Source organism: Paroedura picta, chromosome 2, assembly GCF_049243985.1.
Source record: "Paroedura picta isolate Pp20150507F chromosome 2, Ppicta_v3.0, whole genome shotgun sequence".
NCBI classification, from domain to species: Eukaryota; Metazoa; Chordata; class Lepidosauria; order Squamata; family Gekkonidae; genus Paroedura; species Paroedura picta.
This window is the reverse complement of record NC_135370.1, coordinates 148,006,445-148,024,604: the sequence shown is the minus strand read 5'-3', so window position 1 is coordinate 148,024,604 and position 18,160 is coordinate 148,006,445. Positions and strand designations below refer to the sequence as shown.

Sequence of the window (18,160 nt, the reverse complement as noted above, 5' to 3'; positions counted from 1 at the left end):
GAGAGGTTGTTAGCATTAAGTGCAGCCTATGGTTCTTTAATTGGAGACAATAGGGATAAAACCTGGGGACCTCTACAGGAATTCTTACTACTGAGTCATTAGCTCTTCCCCTTTTAGTTAACATATAAACAACGTTTTTGCTTGTTTGCAGCTATTTAGGTTTTGGGCTGAAGGCTGCACGACTAGCAACATTAGGAGCCCTGGAAAGGGAAGGTAAGGTTGGGTACAATATACTGTGTGTCAGGGTGTTACATTTCCCAACTGAAGCCTCATTGTTGCCTGTGAGGCTCCTTCCTTGCTGCCACAGCCCCTTTGTCATCCCTTGTTGTGTCCTGTTGTATTGGACCCAGACACAGTCTCAGTGTTGACTGGTGGTAGTTCATCTAGGAAATAGGAGATGGTACTTAATGTCCATATATTTATTTAAAGCATTTCTATACTGCCATTCTCTGCTTGTGGAATGTGGTCTGTTAGGTATCCCATCTCCAAGCTGCTTAGGTTTTTAAAAGTCAAAAATAGCACTTCGAATTGTGCTTGGAAATTAACTGGCAACCTGTATTAATGATTCAGAGTAGATGTCATGTACTCTTGGAATTCAGACATTGTACTCTCTCCCCCCCCCCGCATTACAAGGAGTATGTGCAGCTTTATGTGCATGGGAGTGTGCATTCCTCACTATTGAGTTGCAGTCCCATGTATTTTGCAAAACTGCATACACTCGTGCGCTGTTTGTAGGGCAAGTATGTGAGGATATCTTTTGTCATCATAGGAAACTGGATCCTTATCTGCATCCTGTGCAGGTTTCACAACCCAGCAAGACAATCTCTGTGTGAAAAATGGTTCTACTCTGATTTTTCTTATTAATCATCAAGCTGGAATGCAGACTGGCATGGGATAAAGGCACATTGAACAATGGCCGGCATGTGATTTGCAGGGATCAGATAAGCTGAATGGGTACATTCAGTTTTCCAAATTTGTCCTATTCACATGTGTCCAGGGAAATGTTCCTGGCAAGCCTCTAACACCATTCCCAATCTTTTCAGGCCACTGCCCACTTGGTTCCATAAACCCATCCACATCATCCCCATCCCTATAAAAACAGTATTGAGAACAGTGGTTTGCACAACTCATTTGAAATGGCTGCAGTCCTTTCTCCATGGTCAAGGACAGAGGATGGTGATAGGAGAGGGTGCCTCCCAGCAGTATGCCCTAACCTTTGCAGTGTCGCAAGGAGTGATACTCTCCCCAATGTTATTCAACATCTATACGCGTCCCTTGCCTAGCTCATATGGACTTTCAGGCTTGGGTGTCATCAGTATGCTGATGACACCCAGCTGTATTTGATAATGGACAGCCACGCATCTATACCCCCAAGCATACTGACCAGTTGCCTGGTAGCAAATTGGCTCAAGCAGAAGTGGCTGAAGTTGAATATAGCTAAGACAAGGGTTCTCTGGCCAAGCCAGGGTGCCCCAGATGAGTTGGTACAAACCCTAGCACTTGACAGGGTCCAGTTAAGAACTTCAGTGACTGTCAGGAGCCTAGATGTGATTTTGGAATCCTCACTATTGATATAATGAACGCTGCCCCCCAGAATTTTAACCATCTTTGCCATGTGTGGCAGTTAGCACGTTACTTATTTATTTATTTACTATTAGATTTATATACCGCTGCTCCCCAGCAGGTCTTGTGGCGGTTTATATAATAAAATATTAAAAATACAATAAAACCCCAATTTAACCAATTAACAGTAACCAAAGAATTTAACCAATTAACAGTAAAAACAATATAACAGGCAGCAGTGGACACCCGACCTGACTACTGTGATCCATGCAACGGTCACCTCCGAGTTAGACTACTGCAACTCACTTTATGCAGGGCTACCCTTGTACCTGATCCAGAAACTTCTACTGATCTAGAACACAGCTGCACTGGCTCCAGATTGAAGACCAAATCAGGTTCAAGATGTTGGTACTTACCTTTAAGGCCCCAAACGATCTGGGACTTCCATTCCTGCAGGATCGCCTTCTCCCCAGAAATCTGCATTTGAACACTCAAAATCTGCTCACAAACTCCAGTCCCATAAAAGTCAACTGGCCTCAGCCAGAGCCTTCTCTGCCCTGGTGCTGGCCTGGTGGAACACTCCTCCAAGCGAGATCACGGCCTCGAAATGTCTATCACGAAAAGAGTTCTACAGGGCCTGCAAGGCCTATGGTTGACGCCCATAGAATACGATCAGCAACTGGCCTCCCTAAATAGACAACAGCACTTGTATGCCACACAGTCAAAATCATAGCCCCTCTCCCTCTCATTAGAGAGAAGGGGTGAGCTCTTAAGTTTTAATGCAGTCTGGATTTTAGTAATTAAATGTTTAAATCTTTTTTGTTGTATTGACTGTATTGGAACCACACTGAACCCTTGCAGAAGGGTGGCATAAAAATTTGAAAAATAAATATAAAATCTGTTCCACTATATATTTCTGGTAAGGCCTTGGAGGAGGAGTGTGTCTCATGGTTTAAAGTGCTGCTCAGCACTTAATACCCACTCAGGGCGGCTGTCCCGCCCCTGAGTGCCTCCTCCTCCAACCGGCTTCCCCATCTGTCCAGCGACCAGCCAATTGCCTTCTGCCCCCCACCCCTGACTACCCCTTCCTTCTTCCTCTTCCCTGAGGCTTGGAGGCTACAGATCCCTCCTGTGTGAGAGCTGCCCTTGCCGGTGAGTTCCCTAACAGCTGCCTGCAGCCTTTCCAGGTCTTGGGCGGGTGGGGGGGGGAGCTGTCTGCAGAGTTCTTCCACTTCATCCCCCTAATCTAGACCCATTGTATTCCTGAATGCAACAGGCTTGGCCCCTAGTAAGAACAAGAAATCTCAAAACAACAGTTAATTACACTTTATTCAAAATCCAATTAAGCTCCTGGAATATTCTATCGCTGGGGCATGATGGTATGTAATGACTTGTTTATGCAATCACTTAGGATTTTTTGCAACCAAATGCTGGTGATGAATGACACAGTGAATGATAGACATTAGGCACTGCTTTTTTAAATTGACACATTTAAATGTAAAGCAAATTCTTCTTTCATTAGCATGCTGCACAATGTATCTTCACATTTTCAGCCATTTTATCTGTGTATCTTTGTGCTGAATTGTTGCTGAGCGGAATCATAATTATATTAAGTGGTGACTTATGCAAAGCAGTACTCAGAAGCTCACTGATTGCTAGAAGAATGAGCTGTTCACCGATTTATGTGACTTCCCAGGCTTGACAACCTGCAATGAAATGCGTATGATGCATGCAAACCATCAGTGTTTCACTGTGAGGGATTGCAAAACATGCTTGTCAGTGTTGGCTGCTTTCGAAATTTGTAACAAAGTGACTGAAAAAGGGCTAAGTTCTTCTCTGCCTTGTCAGGATGTGCCTTCTTCAAATGTTCAACCCATTTGTAAGGTTCCACTGCATCATTAGAAAAGAACTTTTCAAAATTTGAGTTCATTAATAATAATTACATAAAAATATTAATTGGTGAGAGAGCTTTTTCAGAAGAAGAGTGTTTTTTTGTCCGCTTTTCTCCACCAGAAGGAGTCTCAAACGGACTTGCAATTCCTCTCCCCACATTAGACACCCTGTGAGGTCGTAGGGGATGAGCGAGCCCTGATGTTACTGCTCTGTGAGAACAGCCCTATCAGGGCTGTGATGAACCCAGGTCACCCAGCTGGCTGTATGTGGAAGAGCGGGGAATCAAACCCTGCTAGCCAGATTAGAACTACTCTGAACCATTACATTATCAAATAATAATTGATTGGAAGGATTTAAAAGAAAAATATGGCTTGTGGGAAGTAATGAATCTGATACAACTTTTAAAATATTCTGTAGACATTTTAAATGTGACAGAAAATATGACATTTTAGAATACTTCTATTCCATACAGTGCTCAAATAATCTGTCAGATTTTAATTTGATTTATAACAACTTGATTGTATACAGAAGATAAATGGTTCTGTTAAAAGTGATGAAGTGTTGATAGATTTTGATATTCCTGCAGGATTAAAATAAAGGACATAGTAAAGAAATATGTTATAATTGAAATAAGGCAGCCTTTATTATGTAATAGGCAGCTGTGAAAGAAGTGCTAAAGGAAAGAAGTGCATCTATGCATTATGGATTTTAAAAACTGAACTGACTGGAGTTTGAATTCTTACCAGCTTCATTTTCCTGCTATTACAGGGGGGTTAAAAACAGTGAGTCATTCTGATTTTCCTGTCTGATTATCTTCAGCAGCAGATGGGCAGACATTCCGAAGTTCCTGTTTGCCAAAACAGCTGGAAGCAGAGTGGCACTTTGGGGGAGTGAAATATCAGTATGGGGGCAACAGAGAAGGTAAAGTAGAAGGATATTAACAAGAAACTAATGGTACTTCCTTTATTTTTCTTGTTGTTTTAGAATTTCATCTTTCATGGGGGTGGGGCCATGGCTCAGCAGCAAAGCATCTGCCTTGAATGCAGAAAGTCCCAGGTGCAATCTATGGAGTTATCTGTTCATTTAGGAGTTGTGTCTATTTAGGAAACGAGGGGCAATCTGAGAGACCTCTTCCCTGCTTATACCCCCAGAAGAGCTCTATGCTCCACCATCTCCAACTGGCTACGGATCCCTGGCCCTAAAGAGGCACGTCTGGCCTCAACAATGGCCAGAGCCTTCTTGGTCCTGGCCCCCACCTGGTAGAATGAGCTCCCCAAAGAGATCAGGGCCCTGCCAGAACTTCCACAATTCCGCAGGGCCTGCAAAAAGGAGCTCTTCCACCAGGCATTTGGTGGGGCCGACTGAGCCATAACACCTACAGGTGCCCCCTAGACTGAGGGACCAAACCTACTGAGGGATTGTGAAGTTATTGTTGAAGTGCCGTTCTAATTGTTCCAGTTGATATGTTGTTGTTATTGTTATACTGTTATATTGATTTTGATAGTGTTCTATGTGAATGTTCAAAAATGTTTTATGTAAACTGCCCAGAGCTGTAGGGAAGGGCGGTATAAAAATATAAATAAACAAAGCCTGTTGCATCGAAGAATACAACAGGCTCTAGGCCACTGGGGTGGAAGAGGTTAGTGGAGTGGTGTTCTGGCTGTCATGCAATGGGGAGGTGGGTGGGCAGGCTCCAGGAAGGCTTCTGGCAGTGCCAGCCCTGCAAGATATCGAAAGGGGAAGGGGCCACATGGCCAATGCAGCCACTCCAAATGGGCAGCTGGGAGGTTTCAGGGTGTAGTGGTCTGGGGGCCCTCCATTCTCCTTCCTCTTGGCTGCCAGGCCCACGTGCAGCAGCGAGGTGGGCACTCTACACTCCCGCCCCCCTCCTTCCCTGCGAACTCCCATGCACTGTACGGCCTGCATAGCCACGCCGAGCATGCAGCTTGGAGGTGGGTACAGATCAAACGCTGGGTAGGCAGCTGGGAGGCTTGAGGATGCAGCACTGAGGGGTCTCCCCTTCTCCCTCACGAGGCCTGCAATCTTTCACCCCCTCCCCGTATGTTTCCATGCATTGGCTGACCTCCTGGATGCCAGCCAGGGCCTGGCCAGGCTGCGCAGCTGCTCTCAACACACCGGAGGCAGAAGTAGGCCACGTGCTGGAGGGAGGCCAGGCAGGCATTGCCGAGGCTTTGGGAACGGTGTTGGCAGGACCCTCCTGTTCCCCTCCCTCCCAGGTTAGAAGAATTGCCACCACAGTCCCAGCCCCTAGCTCCCACTTGTTGGCAGCCTCATCTTCCATGGACGAACGGCCAGTGAGGTAGGTGATGAGTTTCTAGCCCTTCCATTTCCCAATTCACGTTTTATATATGTTACAGATATGTATGCTACCTTTCCAAAAACTTGTTTCAGGAAGCTTACAAGTGAAAACAAGTAGTACATAAAATATTTAAAACATTTAAACCATTAAGCAAACATCCCACAGGTCAGAAGCAAAAGTTAAAAGACAACAACGGTCTTAAAAACGTGGAAATATTTCAGCTCAGCACCTAAAAGGCAGTGTAGCAGGTGTCCAGTGAGCCTCAAGGGGAAGGGCATTCCACAAGTGAAATGCCCCTACTGAAAAGCCTCATCTCTGGTTGCTATCCACCTCACCTCCGGAAGTGGGGGGCATAGAGAGCAGGGCTTGTGAGGCAGATGGTAACTGGAAGGTTGGACAGTATGGGAGGAGGCGGTTCTTCAGGGCTTCACCTTCTCCTGATACAGGTTCAAGACTTACAAAGACCCACCCAACATAGCCATTAAGAAAAAATAGAACTAGGTGTCATCCATTAATTAGTGGTAACATCTCAATAAAAACCCATGGATGGTCTTTCCCAGTACTTTCATGTAGATGTTAAGACAGCATGGGGGGAAAAGATAGCTCTCAGGATCAGGTAGTGAGTGATGTGAAATACCTCTTTCTGACTTCCAGGAGAGTTGTTGCCATTCAGGGTAGGCAACAACAACCTTGATAGGCCAATTGTCTGACTCATTCTAAGCCAGTTTCATGTGTTCACTTTTTGAAATGTTTTGTCTCTCTGAATTGGTTTACAAATGGGATGAAAGGCACTCCTGTACCCAATCAGAGTGGAATGTTCTTCCTGTTGTGATAAGACTGTAGTAGGAGTTCCTTTTGTCCATAAGTTGGACATTTGATGGATGAGATCTGATGCCGTCCAATAAACTTCGTTCCCTAAAAAGTGAATCCTTGGAGAAGATAACCCTGGAGGAATGTTAGAAAGAGTTTATCCAGTGAAGCCATATGTTGCTACAAGGATTTGTTTGCCTGACTTGTGTTTTTTTTCTTCCTTTGAAATATTTTGCTATTTATTCTTTGAGTAAAATGTCACTGTATTCTAAAACTGGACATGGCAAAGGAGTTATTTTACAATCTGACCTTGTTTTAATGGATTATATAAAACAATAAAATTTATTCTTAATTTTGTTTCATATGTATCTTTAGGTATTTAAGGGATAAACAACTAACATGACTGGGGATGCCCGTGTTTAATATGTGTTTTAAAAGAATAAAAGCCTTGGAAGGGCAGGTGTTAGACTGGGGCTGTGGCATTGTGATATAAACCCTTTCCCTTTACACCATTTCCCTTTACAACCCCCCACCCAGTCGTTTTCCCTATAGGTGAAAATATACAAAGACCATGGTTAATTCCAGGTAGGCAGCTGTGTTAGGACCGTAGCAGGCGATTCCTGGTCCACAGATTTTCTTGGCCTCCACCAGGACCAGGGCCCCGACCTGGTGGAATGAGCTCCTGGAAGAGCTAAGGGCCCTGCAAGAGCTTTCACAGTTCCACAGGGCCTGTAAAATGGAGCTCTTCTACCAGGTCTTTGGTTGAGGCCAGGGCACAGGAGCTCGAAGGGGCCCCTCTACAATTAAGAACAATTGGCTCCCTCAAGGATCTGTGCCCCGGGACACTGGATAGAGGAGGTGATACAGGAAGTGGAGGACTTTATCTTTCTCGTCACTGGAGTAGGTTGTTATTAGGTTTTATGGTTTTAATAATTATGTATTGGGGTTTTATTCTAGGCTGTAACGCACAGCAAGTCAACTGTGAGAGTGGTGGGTAAAAAAATCAAACAAATCTCCATCCAAATCTCCATTGTTGCATTTTCTTCCTGTATTTCCCTCTTCATTTTGTTTTTACAGATTCTGCTCTGTCTGTTCACAGCTCATGCCCTGCTTACATTTGTGTATTTATCCTAGCAGGGGAAACAGGCTTTGAATCGTGTTATTCTGAAGTCCTGAAGGTTGTACAAGGGAAACTGCACCAACCAGATGAGATTCGCAGAAACTCCTTCTATGCCTTTTCCTACTTCTATGACCGGGCTGTGGACACTGAGCTTATAGGTAAGCAGAAGCTGTTTGAAATCTTGTCTGAGCTGAATGATATTTAAAGAATATTCTTCTTTTAGTCTCAGCTGGGACTTAAAAGTCATGCTTTGCGTAAGGGTCTGCTGCTGGAGTCTTCCTTAAATCTACCTTATCCAGCAACTTTCTGCAGACCTTTATTATGTAATATTATTATATCATATTAAAAAGCAAGGCCCAGCATGAGAGTCAAGCTTAGAAAATGCAATATATGCCTGAAATGAAGCCCAACTAAGTCAGGGGATTCCAGAAATCTGCACTACGGGTTCCAATTTCTGTATCTTGAATCAGTTGTACAAACTCAGGCTGTAATCCACAACCATTAAAATAAGTCTGTCATCCATTATGGTATCCTGTGGCTTATAAAACTTCTTTATAAAAATACATCCCTGGCTTTTATTAAGTTTCTTCAAGCTATGATGCATATGAAATTTATCACCCAATTTCTCTCCAAAATTTGATCTGACACAGTACATTGAGATGGACCCGTGGCCTATTTTTTTGCTTCCGTAATTTCACTACCAATAACATAATTATTTAACACATATTTGGTTATTTATTTATCTCTCAGTGTGATACTGGAACAAACAAAAGCGTATGGGCTGTGCAGCCAGGACAGCAGCAGCGGGTCTCAAGAGTATTATAAAGTATTGCATGACTGCACTGTTTCTTCCATCAAATCCATATTGCAATACTGTACATAATAACAAAGAAATACCTATTCAAATCCTGGATATTTGGTTGAAACAATGAACAGAAAATTCTAATAAAGTGGAAGGCTATAGGAGCAGAATACTTGGATAATGGAACTGAATGAGGGGGGAAATTTGCTTATCTTGAGGCTGGAGAAGGTATATTCCCCCCATACAATTCTGATTTTCAATTCCAACCACTATGTTTTGCTGTGGATCTTCTACCAGTAGATGTATTAGTTTCAGAAAATATTTGATGCTAGAACCAATGTTCAGAATGGGGGGATTCAACCTAATCTTCTCCAACCACACACCACTGTCTTAAACCTTATAATCAAACTAATCAAAGGTGCTGGTGAATCTTCCTCTACTTGCCCAAAGCTATATTTCGTTAGTTTTTTACAACATATTTTCTTCATTTTTGGTATTTCAGATTATGAAAAAGGTGGTATTCTAGAAGTGCAAGACTTTCAAAGAAAAGCCAAAGAAGGTAAAAAACGATGCAAATTAGAGCTAGGGATCCTTTGAATCAGGAGTGGCCAAAATGCACATGCTGGCAGGGGCTCATGGGAGTAGTAGTTTATGGACATCTGGAGAGCAACAGTTTGGCCACTCCTGCTCTAAATGGTCCTTACCAAAGAAGAATATTGTAATTTATTTACCGAAACCATGCCATGTATGAGTTCATAAAGGTTCATGCATATGTTTTCCGATAAAGGATATTTGTCACTTATTGACTTGTTTTCTATAGTGGGACTACCTTTTAAGCTTTAATGTATATTTATGCTTCAGGTATGAGGAATTTTCTGAAAGTATAAAGCAGCTCCTTGAATAATTATGCTTTAGTGCAAAGGTTTTTAATGAGCTGTCCGCAGATGACAAGTATTGTAAACACAAGGGTATGTCCACCAGCTGCATGGCTTATGCACTCTAATAACAAGCCATTAAGCCAAATGGGAATCATTCCAAAAAGCACAGGGTGAAACAAGCCCTTAAGGCTTTTCTCATTAAGAGTAGCATTGATGTAATGCTACCTGATTGTCCATCTTCACTGTGAGATTATAGTCCCCTCCCTTACCATGGTTTCCCAGCCCTTTTTAACTATTGCTCATCATAACCTCAATACTGAGGTTAGTAAAGATTAAACTTCTTTAGTGGGTACTATTCTACCAGCATTTGAAATCCATTTATTTATAGACAGAGGGAAGGGAGCCCATGATTCTGTTGCTCATTCCTCCATAGCCAACAAGCACAATGATTGCAGCTACCCTCAGTGTGCATGGGGGATGTGTGTGTTGCTCACATCTACTACAATACTAATAGACATTCTCTTCTTAACTTTGTCTTAGTATGTGATAACTTGGAGAGGTACAGCTCTGCCAGCCCCTTTCTGTGTATGGATCTCTGTTACATAACAGCCCTATTAAAAGAAGGATTTGGATTTGGAGATGGCACAATTTTACAGGTGAGCAAAATTGGATGGAGGAAACCTTGGCTGAAGCAGGAGTGAAATGGGCTACACTTAGGGGCTAGTTCCTGGAACTACTCCCGCTCCAGACCACAATGCTGGAATGGCTATTTTCCTCCCTTCCCCACCCCCACCATGATAAGCAACATGTCATGATCCTCCTTTAAAAGTGTCTTACATAACTCAGATTTATATATTTGTATTCCAGGGGTTTCAGTGTTAGTTTTTGTTATTTCTAATAAATTTTTGATAGGAAACAAAGTTTGTCTTCACTAACCAGTGGTTCTCGTAATTAACATTCTTTGAGTATGATTCATCTAAATACTGTAAAATACAGGCATGTATGGAGTGAAGACTTTTTTTGCTTGAGTTCTGCTTCTTAATGTTTACTTACTTACTATTGGGTCAACTTTCTTCTAAAGAAGAAATGGACAATAGATTTTTATCAAGGGATTCCAACTGAAGTATAGTGGGACAGCTCAGGAGGCTGCTTTTATAAGGATAGGATTGTTGGCTATTGCAGTGTTTATGTACAGCCTTCCTTTCATGACATTGTCTTCTTCCATTGTAACCTACTTTCTGCATCTCTGTATGTTATGCCTTAAGATAGTTTCCTGTTTGCATTGTTTTCCAAGCCCGCAGTCCTAGGCCTATTGTCCTATAAACTGGTCTTTCCTGTTATTGTGAATGGGTTTTTATATTTTGTAAGCCACCTTCAATGTCAGCAAGAAAGGCAGAATGAAGTAAATACAAAATATATCAATACACTTTCAGATATTGAGATTTGTATTGACAATCTTGCTTGAACTACTGATCTCATTCCTTTCCTTTTTTACAGCTGGCAAAGAAGGTGAACAACATAGAGACAGGCTGGGCTCTAGGTGCCACCTTCCATCTTCTGCAAACCTTGGCACTCTCCCACTGAGAAGGCATTGTCTGCAGGATACTTTTTAAAAAAGAACATGCAGTTCTGAACAGGGTACAGACCAAAGAAGGGTAATCATTACCTTTAAGACTGGGTTCTTCTGAGCTGCAGTACAAGATGAATTCTTCCAGGAAAATAAGTGCTTTGGACATCACTGTTTAATTTATGCCAAAGGACTGAGCTATAGCTCAGTAGCCTTGAAACTGATTTTGTTCAAGGAGCTCAGACATGTCCTTGGCCAAAGCATTTATACACACTTGGTACCAACTGACCTCAAGGTATGTTTCATAGAGTTTGGAGGCCTTTCTGCACATGAAACAATGAAGGTTCCAATGTAAAGTAGAGAAGCGTAGCCCTAGAAACAAGAACTGGAATGAGCTTTCTTAAGCTGTTTGAAACTTGGCAATTAATCTTTTAGGATTAGCAAATTCCTAAAACTGAAGAAGGAAGTTCTCAGTTAAGCTGAAGAAGAGGCAGTTGGTGGAAGAAATGATTCATTAACCTATGAAGAAGGTGCAGGGAATGGAAGCATTTAGGAATCCCCACAAAGAATGGTTTCCGTTTTCTCCTTTGTCTCCTTTCCATAAAGCTCTGAGATGGCAAAGACTGTTGACAGAAGCATTTTTTCCTTCCATTTCAGAATGAAATTTTCTAGAGATTAACAGTCATAAAAATCTTGCAGTGCATTCTAAAAATCCATGCTTACTGCAGAATATTTAGATGTCTGGTTTATCTGCATCAAAACCGAAACAAGTCAGACTCTTCAGTTTCTAGTATCAGAAGTTTTTTTCATGCCTCAATTGCAGTGCAGATTTGACTGTTGCCATTTTGTTGTGCACCCCTTCAATATTTCATGAGGACAACATGGATATGCAGTAGCTAAATATTTTATCTTGGTATTGTGCAGATGGTTTTGTCCAGCACTTTTTTTTTTTGCTGAAAACAGTGGACGAATTGGTGTTTCTACATATTATCTAGATAAAATATTTGATTATGTGTTTATAAATTTGGAAGAATCTTCTTTCCATCCATGTCCACTCCCAATTCATAAGGTATTGATACTACTCACAACTAGGCTTATACACTAAGGGCCCGATCTGGTCAATGGCGCCACTGACTTTAATGGGCGCCAAAGCCGAATCAGGCCCTTAGTGCACACGCCTACACAAAAGCTCTCAACTCATTATTGTATTATGATGCTACAAGGTAGAGCACAGTTAATTCACCCCTTGCATTCTAGACTTCGCTTTTGGTAGTAAGACTTCCTTGCTTTAGTAATAAAGAGGATGCCATTTTGGCCCTGGACCACAGCAACTTGATTTGTTGGAACCAGGGTAAACTATCTTTGTCCTAATTTGAAAGCTTGGGCATATCTCAGCGTTGCTATTTCTGTACCAAAGGCAATCTGTGTGTGGCAAATTCAGTACCTTGATCCCCTAAGACTGTGTATGTCATAGCAGATGCATAACTAGATCCAGACTTCACTTTGGTACACTCCTCACCGTGGGCTTAGTCTACATAAGGAGTGCAAGATTATAACAGGTTTTTCTTCTGATAACTCCTGGTGACACAGAATTTATCGTACTTTCCCAAGTGTCCATGTCTCTTCAGTGAAACATAACTATTTATACATTTAATGATCTGTATAGGATGGCCTTTGTTTAAAGAATTTATGTACATAAGTGGTAGAGGAAGAGTTAATGAAACAGACACTAAATTCAAAAAGGTTTTTAAAGAAAAGAAACAAAGACGTTTTAGGTGTTTACATAGTTTTAAGTATATTTAATCCAGGTGCAGCACATATTTTAATTTATCTTAAATTATAACAAAAATTTAAGATGAAGGTGGGGTAGACTGAGCCTCTCATGTCTACAGTTGTTGTGCTATTTAAGTGCAGGCTCTGTGCTATCAACCATCCTTTTGTTCTCAGCTTGGTTGATTGTAAAAGCATAGCATAATTATCCCTGTTTGTAAGCTGTATTCATATTACTTGGTGCTGCAAGGCAGTTAAATGGATATCATTGGGATTAGCTGACTGGTACGTGAGCAAGACAGGGCCCTCTGAATGTCTATTTTAGTAATTAAACAATATTTTTAACATAATGTCCTTGGACTCCAGCCTGTAATTGATTGTCATCCATGGTACTCTAACCTGAATGAGAATACTGTTGTAACCCTGTTTTTTGCAACAACCAGGCATCACATATCTAACAGGCAAAGGCTGAGAAACATGTTGAACTACAAAGAATCAGGTGACACTTCAGTAATCACCAGTCTGGCCTGTCTCAGAACATGAGGTGGAAGTGATCCTTCATTGGCCTTTGTGCATGTCTCTAAAGCAGTGGTCCCCAACCTCTGGTCTGGGGACTGGTTCTCCTCGTCCTCCTCCCCAGCTGCTGCCTTGGGGGCTGCCCTGCCATTCTGCCGCCGGCTCACCTTTAGTGCTCCCCAGTGGCTGCTGTGGCCGGGGCTCCCCCTTGGCAATGCCCCCCAGTGGGTGGCGGAAGGTCAGGGGCGCCAACGGGAAAGCAAGTGGAGCAGGGGCTCAGGTGGTGGTGGCGACGTCCCCCGGCAAATGACTACCCCTTCCTCCGGGGCCTCAGTAAAACTGTCAAGCATTGACTGGTCCCGGTGATAAACAAAGTTGGGGACCACTGCTCTAAAACATGAGAAAATAAACTGGGTTTTAGTTGTGGCTACACAAAACTCATTCCAATACTGTACTCCTGCCAAGCAAACCATCCAGGCTTCAGCAGTCCAGCACTGGTTAGGATCAGAAAATTACTGACATCACACAAAAGAATCAACCGCTGCTCTCTCTGAACAACAACAAAAAAAGACTTCAGCTATAACAAGCAGACATAAGAATACTCCTTTTTCCTGTTTTTTCCATCATCTATTCGGAGATCTTAAATACAATGCAGCCTTTACAGAATGTCCAGCAATTGGCCATGAATTGTAAATCTAGCTTCATAAGGATGTCACTTACTGGCAAATGCCATGATCTGCTCCTAAAAATGGAGAAAGAAGAGACTAGTGTTACAACCACATCATGCCCTCACTGACTGAGAAGGGAGAAAGTGGGGTCTAAAGCCAAACAGTATGATACATGAAGGATGTAAGGCCAGAGGAGGGAAATGAGGCTAGAGAATGTAGAACAGGCTTCCTCTGGAGGTGGGGAGTTCTTTGGAAGTTTTAAAACAGAGACAGAAATGCTGATTTTATGAACTTAGGCAGATTGTGAGTGGGTGGGCAGGAATGGATGTGCCAGTGTTTGTCTCTTGTGGCTCTTTCTTGCATACTCAGGGAATTGGGATGGTAGGTGAATTTCCTCCAGGCCAGGCTGGATTCCGGAGATTTTTTTGGGGGGGGGGGATCATGGGCATGAAACCGGGGTCACTGTGTGTGGGCAGGTAATTGTGAGTGTCCTGCATTGTGCAGAGAGTTGGACTAGATGACTTTGGAGGTCCCTTCCAACTCTATGATTCTAGGTGAAAGGGGCACATATACATTGTACTGTTCCCATTATAGGAATACCCTCCCCACGGCTGTTAACCACTGATATAGCTCAAGGGCGAGGATTTCAATTGAAAGAATTGACAATCTCTATTGGAGATTGCTAATCCCACCCATAGTGCCCCTCCCTATACAAATGCTTAATACTATTAATACAGTGGGAGACAGACTGCAACAACATAAATATTGCCTGAATGCAAGATCCTGTACTGGTAAATTTGTTAGCACTTTATGATGAGTAACCCAGCACTAAGAATTGTGTTTACAAGCAAACTCCACACAGACACCCTCTCAGGAGAGGGTGGATCAGATTATTTGGCCTGAGAGGGTGGGACAGGCCTCTCCTTAAGGGTCAAACTAGCTGTGTCAGTGAATGCTGCTGTCCTTTTAAAGCATAATGAGGACATTAAAAAAACCTGTAAGGGCCTGATCAGGATTATGACATTTTAAAAATGGCTCAGTAGGCTTTACAAAGACGGCAGCACCCATCAGTTGGACTCAAGAATCTCGTCATGTCTAGTTTGGACAAGCTTCTCAAGGCTGACGCGTGTACACATGTACACTGCCCAGCTTGGCAAGAGAAACTTCAGTCTTCCATGCTGAAAACACTGGCAGGTTGCCTGACATTTATAGACCCCTTTCCCAACAAGAAATGAGAGATTGTTCCAGAAGGCTTTGGGGGCAATCTTCCAACCGGAAAGCAAGATACTGCTGCTCACTGAGCCAACAGGCATTTCTCCCCCTGAGAAATGGGGGGAGGGAGGGAGCGACACCAGCAACAGACATGTCTGACAGTGTATTGAATGTGCAGTGTACAATATCTGCACCATCATTGTTTCATGGTGGGATGCAGCAGAATCTACACAAGGCTACTATATAGTTGCTTTAAAGGAGAAATCATTTCATCCACTTCAAATGCCAGCAAAATGTTATATGAATATTTTGCTCTCATTTAATGAAAGTGACCTGCTTTGCATGCAAATTATGCAAAGTAAGATATAAACAGAAAGCAAATGTTAAACTTGTGTCTAAACGCTGATTAGTTAACTACAAGTGGGAGCCAACAAATGGATAAACCTTTAGGGACTTTCTGATATGCAAATTTACTCATCCCCTGATCTTTCATCATAACCCCCCAAAGGCTCCTTATATGACAGAGTATTTTTAAAGCTTCTTACTTTAACTGGAGTTGCCGCATTAGTTGCTTGCAATCCCCATGTTCTTAGCAGCACAAGAGGAGCTGCACTTGTAGAGTACAGCCTCTGCAGCAGGTCAACTGCAGCCATCATAGAAAGGTTGTGTCTCTGCTGTTCCTGTTCATACTTCAGAAGATGATTTAATGAGCCTGCAATAGAATTAGTGCGTAAGTATGCAGGTGATGCTGATTACCTTGAGAGGATTAAACATCAGGTGTGAAGGCTGGATTGGGCTGGCAAAATGTTCCACTTGGGGCCACAGGGTCAAATAAAGATCTGGTCACCTAGGAAGCTATAAATGGACTCTCCGTCCATCTTATTTGTGCTGAGCAGCATATCATTGGTCCACAAAGTTATCTAGTATATTCCTCTAAGCAACTCAAGACTGTATGCTTGGTTTTCCTGTCCATTTTATCCTCACAACAACCTTGTGGGTACGTTAGGCATAAAGCACAATTCACACTAATCCAGTGAGTGTCACAGACACATAGAATTTGAACCTGGGTCTCCTCAGCCCAAGACCAACATTTTAATATCACTAATAACCAAGGATTTCAGTACCCATGGCTCCTTACATCCTGAGTTTTCTGTTCAACACAATGCATCAATCTGAAGTACCAGACATTTAGAACATTATAATTCAGAAGGGCAAATAAAAGTATTTGAGAATTAAGGGCTTTCACTGGAAATATTTATTTGATTTATAGGCTGCTGCTTTCAGGTCAGTCTCAGGACAGTTGACAATATGTTGACAACCCCCTACATAAGTAAAAAACATAATACATTACTTTCAGCTTTAAATATTAAAATAAAATGTTCAGGTTCCTGATAGGGCTTAAAACAATCCACATTTACATTTCACATCCCTAGTTCAGATGGGGAGGAGAGGAGGGAGGCCCGTTCTGATGTTACTATGTGCTTATATTGACCTCAACCACATGCTTGGCCGGAAAGCATCATTTCACAGGCCCTTTAGAAATCTGACAGCTCTGATAGAGCCTGAATCTCTGCAGGCAGGTTGGAGCCAGTGCCAAAAAGGCTCCTGGCCCTGGCTCCAGTTGAGGTCAATTGCACAACAAGTTTGAGTTAGCAGAGCATAATGCTCTTTGGAACATATTCAGAGAGGCAATCCCTCAACTATGCAGGGTAAAACTCTCAACCTGATCTGGAACTCAACTGGCAGCCAGCGTAGGTGCTGGAGAGCTCCCCCCCCCCCCCCGGATCCTGGTAAGGACCCAGGCAGCTGCATTTTGTACCAGCTGTAATTTCTGGATCGGGGTCTAGGTTAGACTGCCTTAGAGTGAGCTACAGTAATGTATCCAGTAATGCAGCCTGTCACATGGATCACTATAGCATTCCAGGGCCAGATATGGGGCTACTAAATGGAAAAACTCTTGCTGAGCTACCCTTGTAACCTGTGCCTCCATTGTAAGGGTGGTGTCAAGGCTCATCCCCAGGTTCCTGACATTATGTGCAGCTTTCAGTTGCACCCTGTCATGACAGGGGAGGTGTGCTTTCTTCTTCTGGCTCTTTCCTTCCCAGCCACAGGACCTCCATCTTCAAGGGGTTAAGCAACAGGCAGCTTTGATGGAGCCATTCTGTCAAGGCTCCCAAGCACCTGGCCAAGGATTCAGGTGTATTCGGCTGATCAATCATTAACAGATAGAGCTGGGTGCCATCCACATACTGGTGAGACCCTAGCCCATATTCTTGGACCAGCTGTGCTAGAGGGCACATAAAGATGTTCATATTATTATGATCAGTCTCAGCATCCAGGTTCCAGTCACTCAAATGCATAGCAAAAACACTGAGTATTTCACTGTTATATTCCTAAAATTTGATTATGTAAAAGGTAAAGGTAAAGGTATCCCCTGTGCAAGCACCAGGTCATGTCTGACCCTTGGGGTGACGCCCTCTAGCGTTTTCTTGGCAGACTCAATACGGGGTGGTTTACCAGTGCCTTCCCCAGTCATTACCGTTTACCCCCCAGCAAGCTGGGTACTCATTTTACTGACCTCGGAAGGATGGAAGGCTGAGTCAACCTTGAGCTGGCTGCTGGGATTGAACTCCCAGCCTCATGGGCAGAGCTTTCAGACTGCTGCCTTACCACTCTGCGCCACAAGAGGCTCTGTTGATTGATTATGTAGCACAGTATATATGTGAGTTTAAAAACTCACCATATTTTCTCTTGATGTTTACCATATGCATGATTTCTCCCTTTTACACAAATAACTACTACCTGCACCACTTATTCAAAATTATACTCTTAATTCCCTCCATCAAATGCACACGAATTTTCATTTTCTGGTTCTGTGGTCATAATTGCTGAAGCGTAAAATGGATTGGAATGCCCATATAATAAGGGCTACATAATATTAAACAGGTTGGAAAAATTCATTCTTTCAAATCCAGAGGACAACAGTGACTAAAGATAATAACCTGGAGAATGAATTAATGAACCTGCACCCAAAATCACTG

The 18,160-nt window shown here is 42.7% G+C and overlaps 2 protein-coding genes across 11 annotated transcripts in view; one reads left to right on the top strand and one right to left on the bottom strand.

Moving 5' to 3' along the window:
* Positions 1 to 13,073, top strand: part of ENTPD5 (ectonucleoside triphosphate diphosphohydrolase 5 (inactive)) — a 26,669-nt gene extending 13,596 nt beyond the window's left edge. For 5 of the 8 annotated variants that reach the window (XM_077323202.1, XM_077323203.1, XM_077323201.1 and 2 more), the window contains exons 9-14: positions 152 to 213; positions 4,276 to 4,377; positions 7,721 to 7,864; positions 9,011 to 9,067; positions 9,927 to 10,042; positions 10,884 to 13,073. In XM_077323202.1, the coding sequence (XP_077179317.1) occupies positions 152 to 213; positions 4,276 to 4,377; positions 7,721 to 7,864; positions 9,011 to 9,067; positions 9,927 to 10,042; positions 10,884 to 10,970 (568 nt within the window). In that variant the 3' untranslated portion in view covers positions 10,971 to 13,073. The remainder of the gene's footprint in view (positions 1 to 151; positions 214 to 4,275; positions 4,378 to 7,720; positions 7,865 to 9,010; positions 9,068 to 9,926; positions 10,043 to 10,883) is intronic. The other 3 variants (XM_077323209.1, XM_077323208.1, XM_077323207.1) reach the window with 3 other exon arrangements.
* The window catches only part of COQ6 (coenzyme Q6, monooxygenase), a 19,839-nt gene continuing 14,401 nt past the window's right edge, over positions 12,723 to 18,160 (bottom strand). For all 3 annotated transcript variants that reach the window (XM_077323198.1, XM_077323199.1, XM_077323200.1), the window contains 2 exons: positions 15,665 to 15,831; positions 12,723 to 13,981 (listed from right to left, as the gene is read on the bottom strand). In XM_077323198.1, the coding sequence (XP_077179313.1) occupies positions 13,952 to 13,981; positions 15,665 to 15,831 (197 nt within the window). In that variant the 3' untranslated portion in view covers positions 12,723 to 13,951. The remainder of the gene's footprint in view (positions 13,982 to 15,664; positions 15,832 to 18,160) is intronic.